The sequence below is a fragment of the Elephas maximus genome, chromosome 9 (genome assembly GCF_024166365.1).
Source record: "Elephas maximus indicus isolate mEleMax1 chromosome 9, mEleMax1 primary haplotype, whole genome shotgun sequence".
NCBI lineage: Eukaryota > Metazoa > Chordata > Mammalia > Proboscidea > Elephantidae > Elephas > Elephas maximus.
The window spans coordinates 3,139,037-3,149,951 of NC_064827.1; the positions used below are offsets into that span (position 1 = coordinate 3,139,037).

Here is a 10,915-nt window from a genome sequence, read left to right on the forward strand (position 1 = left end):
CTCCAGCGTGGCTGGACACCCCGCCCCCCACGAGGGCTGGCACGCTATGTTTACACATATCTGGGGCTACAGGTGGGTGTCCTGGGGTCCACAGTCACAGAACGATCAGCCTATGGCCCAGAGGCTCACAAAGTGCTACTGTTGAGACCTGGGGCCACGTCCCCACCCCCAACACAGGCACTGTGGCAGGTACCGGGGTCCCCAGCAGGCCCCAGCTGAGCACAAACCTGGGCCCTGGCTGATCCAGGGTTGGACTCTGAGGTCCCAGGAGACGGTCCCCACCCCCGCCCCCCGGCAACCCCCCACCCCCTCTGCCTCCTGTTTGTTCTGCTGACAGATCCCCGTTATCAGCGGAGAACACACGCAGGAAGTCCGGCCGGGAAGGGCCCATCCCAATCCCGATTTACACGGGACTGGAGCATAAAAAGCCGCCCTTCCCGCCCGGGAGGCGCCTCCCTGCCTGAGCCGGCACCCGGTGCAGCCGAGATGGGGGCCCGAGCCCATGGGCTGGGCGGGAGGGCCAGGCATGCGGGCCCGATGCTCCATCGAGGGTCAGGGGCCACCCCGGCCCAACAAGGCAGCGGTGGCCAAGGCCAAGCCTGGGCCCGGGCAGCATCAGGTATGGCAGGGGTGGCCTGGGAGCAGGCAGGTGGGGTCTGAGCCATAACTGCGTAGTCGGGGCAGCTGAGGCCGACTGGCCCCATCTAAGAGGGAACAATGAGGCCCCTCTGGCCAAGGGCACCAGCTAGTGGGGCCCAACTCCAACACTTAACCCCTGGCTACCCAGTGGCCGCTGTAACCCTGGGCAGGACAATGCAGCTCGGCCATCCCCTTCACTGGCCTCTTGGTCTCAGTCCATTGGCCTAGGGGAGGTATGCCAAGGGGTGGCTATGGGGTGAGGGCTGATACCCCTCAGTCCTTCTCTGTTGAGACACGGGGTGTGTTGAGGGCAGGGGTCTTCTCAGCTTCCCTCAAGCCATGGTCAGTACTCCAGGGGCGGTCCAAGGGACGCCAGCCTGGGAGATCAGCTCAGGTGGAGGAATCCCTAAGCCAAATTCGAAGCCAGGGTGCACTGCGGTGGCGGGGTGGGGGAGTGGCACTGAACTTGGGACCAGAAGGAGCCATACCTCTGGCCCGGCTGGCTTTGAGGGCTCAGGCTCAGGGACAGCTTGGGGGTGCAGTGTAGGCAAAGGGATGACTTCGTCAGGCCTAGCCTGAGCCCGGGAGAAGCCCCTTGCCCCCAACTCTCCCACCCACCTGGAGCAGCCGTGGGGTCCTGTCTCCTCCCCTACCTGATATCTCACACGTCTTGTCTGCCGTAAGAAGTCCATCTGGGCAAATGCCCGCTTTTCTGATGAGAAAGCTTATAACAGCATCAGGACCTGGCTGGCCTTCCAGTGCCTCTGCCTGAATCCAGCAGGTCAAAGGGTCAATAACCACAGCTCTCCCACCCAGAGTCCCTCTCAGCCCCACTCTTAAAGCTTTACTGCCATGGGTGGGCGAGGGTTGTCCCACCCCGACGCTGAGGCTGCTCCTTGGGCCTGGGGCCAGGAGACAGTGTCCCCCAGCTGCAGTGACCCCCATTCCTAACTATAGGCATCAGGTCAGCAGCCGCCCCAGCCGCCCCTCAGGCCCATCTGCCAGCGGCCTCTTGGGTGCTGCTGGTCCAGGGGCAGTGGCTGCTGAAGCAGGAGGGAGCCCATGATCTGGGGGTTGGTCTCCAGTCACCATGTCCCCTCAGTCAGCTCCTGTGCTCTGAGGGAGGTCTGAGCAGATGCCCCCCTCACCCCCCAAAAGCTGTCCTTTCCAGGAGGCCCTTCCCCTCCCCTGATATGACTGGTTAACATCTGGGACCCTCACCCACCCTCCACCCCACCTTAGGGCTTAGCCAGGGTGGGAGGCAGGGCCCATTTCACAGATGGGAAAACCGATGTCTGCACATGGCCGAGGGTGTGAGCTGTGTGTGTGGGGGGGTGCTGCTCCCATGGGCAGATCATGGGGCTGGGTGTGCAGGACTGGGATCTGTGGACCAAGTGCAGGCTGAGGTCCCACAGCAGCATAGATGATGCACCCTGGCCCCCGGCCCAGCCCCTCACATCAAGGTGGTCACTCTAATTCATCCCTGTCTCTTCCCCACAGCCCCCACGCTAGTGAAGGCGTGGGCGGCCTTCACTGCCGGGAGGCTTGTCGGCTGCCAGGCTCCAGGGCATGAGGGATTCCCCCACACCAGGTAAGTCTCCAGGAAGCCTGAGGTGCTCTGTGCTCACAGGCCCATACGTAGGCACTTACGCACATGCCTACACACGTGCTTACCTGGCCAGGATCCCACTGTAATGGCTGTAATACCCTGAAACCCCTTGCCAATAATCCGATTTGCACTCAGCAATAACAGTGGTGTGGAATAACCAGCACCCACCACCCGGGATGGCTCTTTGCGGCTGTCAGCTCTCACGCCTCAGCCTCCTACACAAGCAGCCACTGGGTGAGCAAAAACAGCGCCCGTGGAGGGGTGCCAGCAGAAGCCCTCTCACGCCCCTGCCCCCCATACCACAGCCATGAGCGCGCACACCTGGCTTCCCACCGGAGGCCCGTGTGATTTTAGGCGAGTTCTTGGTCTCTGGTGGCTGTGATGGTCAGGGGTGGGAGTGAGAGCGGGCCCAGCGGGTCAGTGTGGGCGCCCCACGCGGCCGCCACCTGGCGCGCCCATCCAGCCCATGCCACTTGCGCCCTGCTGCTGGAGCTCTGATACAGCCGGGGGTTAACCCGAGGGCCTTGGGAGGGCCGGGGCGGCCAGGGGACAGACTTTGCGTCAAGAGTCCAGGGTTCTAGCTGATTCACTGCCCTGGGAGCCCTATCCGCCCGCGAGGCCTCAGTTTCCCCACCCACGCAATGGGGGCTGGATCAGGACCGGGTGGGTGGGTTCGGCCTTGGGGGGGCGGCCTGGCCTGGCGCTCACCCCTATCCTGGGCGGGGGCGGGGCTCCCGGCGGCGGCCCAGGTGGGGCGGGGCCGGCCGGCGGGGCGGGGCGGGGCGGCAGGGTCCCCACGGCGCGGGCTCGCGCGGCGGCGGCGGCGTCGGTGGCAGCAGCGCGTGCGCGCCCCGGATCGGGCGGTGAGTGCGGAGAGAGTCGGCGCCCGGGCTGGGGGCGACGGGAGTGCAGAGAGTGGGGGGTCTGCTCGCCGCTCGTGCAGGGGACTGGGGCAGAACCCCCGAGGAAGGGGGTGGTAGGGGACCTCGGGGCTGTGGAGCTGCGGGGCGCCCACGGGGGCGACGCAGAGCGATCGCGGGGACCCGAGAGGTGAGCGGGCCGGGGGCGCCTGCGGCTAGGCGGCGCCGGCCTCCAGGAGGCGGGACCTGGCCGCTCGGAGACCCCCCCCCACACCGTCTCTGGAGCCCGATTCTGCGGCTGGGTCCGGAGAATGGGCCCAGCGGCCTTGGGAAAGGGCTCCCCCTGCTGGTGACGGGGCGACCCGAGGGCCGGCCGCGCGGGGGGCTCTCGTGGGGGGCGGAGGGGCGCCGCAGCCCCACCTTCACGCCCTGATCCGGGTCCTGCAGATCCCCAGGCCCTGACTGGGGCTTCAGAGGCCCGGGACCCCGCAGCGCAGGCGGATAGTCTCAGGTGGGGGTTCACACTGCACCCCCACTTCCACCCCCACAGAACCGGTCGTGCGGGGCGGGGGAAAGAGGCGAGGGGCGGGCGTCCACCGTGAGTCGGTCTGTCATCGCTGTCTGTCGCACTCTGCCTTCTGCTCCTCCCCCACTGGGCCCTAACGTCCCAAACACCCCTTCTTGATGGGAAGGGGGGGATCCAGGGCCGTTGCTCTGCCGTGGATTCGGGCCCAGCCTCCTAGGTGGGGACTGCTGGGATGCAGGCCAGGCAGGTGGGGGCAGGGCCCATGGCGACACTCGGAGGGGACAGGGAGGTTATTGCTGATCGCCCCGGAGGCGCTCCCCCACCCAGTGGCGGCTGTAAACTCGAAGGGAAATGAGATTTGTCTCTGCCAGCACCAGGCAGCTCCATGGCCTGGGGGAGGCATGACTTTCAAAAATCGAGTCTTTTTTTTTTTTTTTTTTTAAAGTACGTTTCTTTTTCTGAACAGCTTTAAATAGTTATGGGGGGTGCTAGGGATGAGAATTTGGACAATTACATCTGTATGAGATTGACTTCCCCAGGGACCTGATAGGGCAGGCAAGGGTCTGAGCCCTGGCAGTGCGTGAGCCCACACTAGGCCCCTACCCCCTCCGGGCTCCCCACACCAGACCTGCACCTCATTTGTCACTGGTCCTACTCTCCAGGTCCACCTGTCCCCACTACTTCTATTCTTGCCTGGACCCCTTAACAGTGCCCTCCCCTGGGTTAATCTCCCTCCCGCTCTGGTTATGAGGCCCTGTCTCTGCCCAGACATTCTGCCCCCACTGCCCCCAAACTACGCCCCCACACCTCAGCTGCCCACTGCAGCCTCTGCCTGCCGGGCCACCCCCTGCCCTCCCCTCTCTACCCTGTCACCTGCTCCGTGTAGCCAGTGAACAGGCCAGGGCAGAAGGACCCTCCCCTTCCCCATCCACCCCGGACAGTGTGAGGAGGTAGGTAAGAGCCCATCCACAGTGGCTGTGACCTCTCCTGGCTTCCCGTGTCCTGGGGAGCTGTCGCTGTCCCCCGGGGGCTAGGCTTGGCTCAGCCACAGATGTAGTTGTCACTATTTAGGGGACTGACCAGCAAGGCTGCAGAAAGGGCCCTTGACACCATTGTGGTGCATCTGAAGGGACTGAGTCCCAGAAAACGGGAAGACCTTATCAGAGACCCCACCTGGCCTTTCCACTGGGGCCTTGCAGGACCTGGACCGCCCACCTGGGAGAACCCCCCAGAGCTGAGGGAGGCAGCCCCACCCCCAAGTCCCCACAGCATGTCACAGCCCACTGATTCTGGGCTGGGGTTCCTCACATCTCCAGGAATCCTCACCCCGCCACCCTGGCTCCAACGGAACGAAAGGCTGCCCCAGTGCCCAGCCCCAGGTTTCGTCCAGACCCTGAGTGGCTATCCTGCGAGCCCCTGGACTCATCAGAGCCCAGCATGGGGATGAGCCATCCCCCAAATGCAGAGTCTGCTCTGAAAACCTGTGCAGCCTATAACGGCACCGGCTGGTTGGCACCTGCTGGTGGGCCAGGACCTGCCCCTGACCCCCGATGGAATCCACAGCCACCCTGGAGGGGCAACCCCCATTCGGCAGATGAGAAAACAGGCTCAGAAGGTCCAGGTCAGGCAGCAAGGCCCAGACTCTGCCCAGCAGTGCACCTCGCCATCATCCCGTGTGCCCGATGGCGTGGGGTGGGCTGGAGGGCCCTGAGCCCAAGGGGGAGCTGGCCCAAAGGCTTGCCCTCCACCCCACCTTCCTTGAGTGACTCAGGGCTTTTCGAGCAGGGTCCAGGTGCCTCCCGCCCCAACATGGAGCACCGGCTTCCTGCTTCCAGCCTGGGCCTGGGCATCAGCACCCCTCCATCGCCCCCCCAGTTTGGAGGGCTCTTGGCTGGCAAGGCGTGGCATGGGGGGACTCCTGCCCATGGGGGTGCTGCATGGGAGGGTCTGCATGGGGACTCGGGGAGACACTGCTCTGTGCTGCAGGCCACCCTGAGGAGAAGACTGGCCCCCCAGCAAGATGGCCATGTGGGGCTCCCGGGAGCTGGTCCTGTTGTGGCTCCTGGTGCTGGCCGCCAGTGGTGTGGACCACGTCTGTGGCGCAAACCACGTCTACCAGCCTGGGTGAGCTGGGGCCCTCCCCAAGACAGCCCCTCCCCAAGGCCGCCCCCAGACTGCAGGAAGATGTGGCTCTGCTCTCTGATTCCTGCTGAGGGTCCTGCCCTGCCCACAGTGGGAGTGGGAAGGGAAGCCCCTCCCTCATGTTCTTGGCTCCCTTGGATGGGGCTGGGAGGGCCCTGGCACCAGGGGTCCCTCACTGACCCCCAGGTGTCCCACAGCCGAAGAGTGTGTGCAGACAGGGCTCCCAGGGGTGCGGTCTCCGAGTCCTTTGTGCAGCGGGTGTACCAGCCCTTCCTTACAATCTGCAATGGACACCGGGCCTGCAGCACCTACCGGTGAGTGCCACCACCGCCCGGCCCCCACCCTGCCTGAGGGCCACCCAGGGCCCGCCACCCCCCCACCGGAAGGCCACTCTCGGCCCACCATCCCCCCAACCCGAGGGCCACCCAGGGCCCACCACCACCACCCCTACCTAGCTGGGCTTCAGTGACCTGGGTCCAGGGGGAGAAAGGCTGGCTGAGGTCCTGATGAACCCGGTGCAGGGGCTGACCTCTCCAAAGGGTCACCCGTCTGTTTAATCTCACCTGTCTCAGTCCCAGAGGACTTTCGTATCTTAACAACCCTGAGTGCCAGTGCCCTAAGACAGGGCCTCTCTGATTAGGAAGGAACCTTAAAGGGCATCCAGTAACCTGCTTCCCCTATTTTAGAGGGGGCACCCATTCAGTTATGGGGTGTCTCTTCCCCCGGGGCATCTCTGACTGTGAGTTCTCCACGGAGCTGAAGTCTGCCTCCCGGAACTGGCCTTGGTCATTCTGGCCCTGCCCTTGGGTCTCCAGTGGGCACCCCTCTCCCATGACGTCCCCCAGCAGTGAAGTCCCATTGGCTCAACTGTGACAGCCAGAAGGGTGTGGGTCCCCATTCTGAGTTGCAGGAATTTGGCTTTGAGAATTTTTTTTCTCATTTGAGGCTCCCCTGGCGGGATACCCACCCCGGGCTGAGAAGGGGGGCCTGTGGGCGGGACCAGAGCCAGCACAGCAGGCCAGGGGAGCGTGGTGGGACCACGTCTCCCTGAGATTGCTGGGGGCTGGTGAGTGTGTGTCTGTGCTCGCGCGCACACACGTGTCGATGTCTGTGGCCTCCAGGGCCCAGAGCTCAGGGAGGGATGAGGCAGGGTGGGGTTGTCGGAGCCGGGCCCGGGTCCCCTGCCCTGACCTGCTGGGGGCCTTGGCAAGCCCCTTCCCCTAGACGAAGACCCGCCTCCCTGCCCGTGCAGGGGGAGGCTCCATCGGGTGACACAGTAGGCACTGCTCCCCCACTCCAGACCAGCCACGCACTGGGGCCCCAGCCAGCCCTCAGCACCCCCACCCAAGCCCCACAAAGCCTTGGTGCGGAAGGGCCTCTGTGATGCAGGGCTCCTGTCCCTGGGGGAGAAATCCTCTGAGGTCCACCCTAAGGAGATGGCTCTGGGCTGTTTCCGGATGCAGGAGGGTGAGTGTGCCATGCTTGTGCTGTCTGGGAGACAGGTGGCACCCACAGAGGCCACGAAGCCCCCACATCCCAGACAGTCCAGTCTTCTGAGTGGTACCCCCTCCCCAGGACCATCTACAGGATTGCCTACCGCCGCAGCCCCAGGCCAGCCCCGGCTAGACCACGCTACGTCTGCTGTCCCGGCTGGAAGAGGACCAACAGGCTCCCCGGGGCCTGTGGAGCAGGTGAGGGCAGTGGCCTGAGGCCCTGCACCCCTGGGGACCAAGGCCCTGCACCCCTCAGACCCTGAGACCCCACACCACTCAGACCAGAGGCACTATACCTCTGGGCCCTGTAGCACCCAGCACTAGTTATCTCATTAGTAGCCCAGTTACGAAGCGATCACTTTTCCAGACCTCGGGGAAAGGACCTGCTGCGTTTCTCTAAGGAGCAAAGCACCTCCTTGCCACGAAGCACCCCCTTCCCCAGCCAGTGTTCCCAAGGGGTCCTGGTGTCTCCTGAGTGGGTGACAGCCCCCCTCACCCACAGCAGTATGCCAGCCACCGTGCCAGAATGGAGGGAGCTGTGTCTGGCCAGGCCGATGCAACTGTCCTGCCGGGTGGCAGGGGCATACCTGTCAGACAGGTAACACTGGCCCAGCCCTGCCCCACCCCAGTCCAGTGCTGCCCGCTTTGGGGTAAGGGGCCTGGGCAGGGTCCTCTGGGCACTGCCCCATGTGTCTGATCAAAATGCTGGCCAAAGGGGGTGGCCGCTAACGGAGTGTCCTCAGGGGGTTGAGTGGGGTGGCCCCACCTCCTGCAGGTGCAACCCCTGCCTGACACCCGTTCCTGGCTTTCCAGATGTGGATGAATGCAGCTGGGGACGAGGCGGCTGTCCCCAGCACTGTGTCAACACTGCAGGCAGCTACCGGTGCCAGTGTCAGGAGGGGCACCGCCTGTCTGCAGACGGGACACTCTGCCTGCCCATGAGAGGGCCCCCCATGGTGGCCCCAAGCCGCAGGCCAGGTAAACTTCTCGCTCACCCCTGCCTTGTGGGTGGGGAATGGGGGGTGGGAACAGCCATCCGGTCAAAAAAGACAGGATGACAGGCCTGTGCTGAGCTGAAAGGATCGGTCCAGAACATTCCGGACGCTTTGCCCACATGGACAGGCTGGGCGTGGGGAGCTCTTTCCTGAGCAGGAAGGGGGCTTCCCCGCCACTGTGGGGAGGGTTGCCAGGGACTTGGCTCAGCCAGGAGAGTGGAAGAAGACCCTGCCCTGGGCCCCCTCCTGTCCCCTCGCCTGGCTGTCAGGAGACGTGACCTCCGGCCTCTGCTGGCGACGGGGCATTATTACTTTTGGTACGCGCTGTGACACGTCAAACTCGTACCGTGAGTAATAATGCGCTGTCGGCAGCCCAGCACCGGACACGGCGCGCGCCACCTCACACGTCAGATGGAAGTGCAACGAGGGCCAGGCGGGGTGGGCGGTCCGCAGCGCCCAGGATGGTGTTGAGGTGCCCTCAGTGGACAGCCGAGGCCCTGACCTCGGGGTGGGCTCGCGAGCCTCCCAGGGCGCAGGCCCTCCCCCAGGCCTGGAGCAGTGGCCAGCAGCCTTGGGGGTGGGGGAGTGGTGGTCTTGGGGGTGGGGGAGCGGCCTGGGCAGGGGCTCCGGTCTTGCTGACCTGCACCCACACCCCCCAGGAGTGGACCGTGAGGTTGAGCAGGAAGTGCAGAGCTTGCAGTCCAGGGTGGCTGTGCTGGAGCAGGTGAGGCCCAGGCTTGTGGCACCCACCGGTGCTCTGGGCCACAGGGCGGTAGTGGGAGTCCGGCAGGGGTGGCCCTGCCTCAGGGGCACCGTGGCTGCTGGGCAGCAGGGGGAGGAGGATGTCTTAATACTAACAGCCCAGAGGGACCCTGGACCTTGGTCTGGGTTCCATGCCGGGCAGGGGCAGCTAGACCCTGACTGGAACCCCTACCCAGGACAGGAGAAGCCAAGCTTGGCCCCAGCCCACCCCATATTTGTCTACAAGCCTGCGCCTGCTTGGAGTACCCTCCAGCCTCCCCTCGCCCGTAGCAGGTCATGGGGGTCTATCCTACCAGGCAGGGGACACCTAGTTTCCTCCTGTGCCCACCTGCCTCCAAGCCCGTCTGTGCGGCAGCTCCCTCTAGTTGAAGTCTGGGGCCCCGCAGCTGAGACCTGGGTCTGGGGATTTGCTGAGCCAGCGTTGCCCAGTGTGGAATCCCTGGTGGACCAAGGGTGCAGGCCTGCCTCCTCCAGCCAGGCCCTCTGCCTCCCTGCAGAAGCTTCAGCTGGTGCTGGCCCCCCTGCACAGCCTGGCCTCTCGGGCCCTGGAGCTTGGGCTCCCTGACCCCAGCAGCCTCCTGGCACACTCATTCCGGCAGCTGGAGCGCATTGACTCCCTGAGTGAGCAAATCTCCTTCCTGGAGGAGCAGCTGGGGGCCTGTGAGTGCTGTGGCCCCACCCCTGCCCCTCACCTCAGCCATTCTGAGACCGGGTCTGGGGCTGCCTCAGGGCAGGGCCTTGGATGGGGGTGGGGTGGGGCCTATTGAGGGACCCTCTGAGCAGGTCACTGAGATGTGCTGGGAGGTAGTGAGGGGTGGTAAGCCCCAAGTCCCCAGACCTGAGCCCCCCCCCACCACCTCCCACAGGCTCCTGTAAAAAGGAACTGTGACTGGCCAGACCCCTTGGAAACCAGCCATCATCTGGCTACAAAGAGAGCCCATGGGACTCTGTCTTCTCGCCCCATGCTGGACTGAGCCCCACCAGCCCTGCCCCACTGCCAGCATTGGGCACTGGACAGTCTGCCTGCAGCCCACTTCAGGCTGGTAAATCACATAGGCAGTGGCTACCAGGCTCGGGGATGGGGCCCTGTGTGTGAACCCAGCCAGCCCAGCCCTCACCCTGGCCGGTGAGCCAAGCCCAGGCCAACTCCATAACCCTGCTGGCTCCGCAGTGCCCAGTGAGCCCCACTGTCGCCCACAGCTGAGGGAAGGTACGAGGACGCCCTGCCCCAAGCTTAGCAGGGTTGTCTTCCGGGAAGGGGACCCTGTTCCTTGGTCTTTGTCAAATAAAAACGAGACTTGAGATGCTGCTGTCTGTTGGGAGGGGGGCAGGTGGAAGCAGACGGGGGCCTGGGAAAGGAGCTGACACTGGGAGCCTGGGGACGGTGCCCTCTCCACCCAAGATACTTGGAGGTTCCTGCCGTGGCCCTGCGTCAGCTGGGCTGCCCCAGCTCCAACACCTCCACCTGGAGAGTCAGGTCTGGCTGTATCGGGTTAGAAACCCACCCTCCAGCCCAGGATGGGAGGAAAGGCCCCCCAAGCCCCCTGCGCAGGCCAGCTGGAGGAGCGGGTGGGAGTGAGGCTCCAGCTACCCCACGGGGGTCTGGGCTCTTCTGGAGTCCTGGTTCCCCATCTCTAAAATGGGCTGGGGCAGTGGCTTCTCTGGAGGTGACTAGGGCCACGGAGAGACAGCTCCCTCCATGTGATAAGTTGGCCCCACCCTCAACCAGAGCTCAAAGCGGCCCCAGCAATCTGCAGCCTCCTGGCCATGCTGCCAGGCCCCTGGCACACCCACTGCCCTCAGTTGGGCAGATCTGTACACCTGCTGAAAACCCAAATATTGTCGGATGCCTGGGGCCCCCCAAGGAAACACTGCCATCCAGCCTGGGC

General features: G+C 64.6%; 1 protein-coding gene across 10 annotated transcripts; it reads left to right on the forward strand.

Moving 5' to 3' along the window:
• The first annotated feature begins 399 nt into the window (after nt 1-399).
• EGFL7 (EGF like domain multiple 7) lies at nt 400-10,911 on the forward strand. Of its 10 annotated transcripts, none has more exons than XM_049895656.1 (9): nt 407-619; nt 2,140-2,230; nt 4,951-5,255; nt 5,621-5,758; nt 5,974-6,090; nt 7,352-7,467; nt 7,775-7,867; nt 8,083-8,247; nt 8,924-8,988. In XM_049895656.1, exons 1-8 carry the CDS (start codon nt 487-489, stop codon nt 8,209-8,211), a joined length of 1,122 nt encoding a protein of 373 aa, XP_049751613.1. In that variant the 5' UTR covers nt 407-486; the 3' UTR covers nt 8,212-8,247; nt 8,924-8,988. The 10 variants fall into 10 exon arrangements, with proteins under 10 accessions (XP_049751615.1, XP_049751614.1, XP_049751613.1 ...); XM_049895655.1 differs by lacking the exon at nt 8,924-8,988 and adding an exon at nt 9,524-9,612 and having other exon boundaries at nt 440-619; nt 7,772-7,867; XM_049895659.1 differs by lacking the exons at nt 407-619; nt 4,951-5,255 and adding exons at nt 9,524-9,686; nt 9,893-10,911 and having other exon boundaries at nt 2,142-2,230; nt 7,772-7,867.
• The last annotated feature ends 4 nt before the right edge of the window (nt 10,912-10,915 follow it).

What these genes read in the sequence shown, in the direction of transcription:
- EGFL7 (XM_049895655.1), top strand. Translation starts at nt 487, where the DNA reads ATGGGGGCCCGAGCCCATGGGCTGGGCGGGAGGGCCAGGCATGCGGGC. An exon ending in GAGGGATTCCCCCACACCAG is followed by an intron (nt 2,231 to 4,950) that starts GTAAGTCTCCAG and finishes TCACATCTCCAG; the next exon opens with GAATCCTCACCCCGCCACCC. An exon ending in CGGGCCTGCAGCACCTACCG is followed by an intron (nt 6,091 to 7,351) that starts GTGAGTGCCACC and finishes CCCCCTCCCCAG; the next exon opens with GACCATCTACAGGATTGCCT.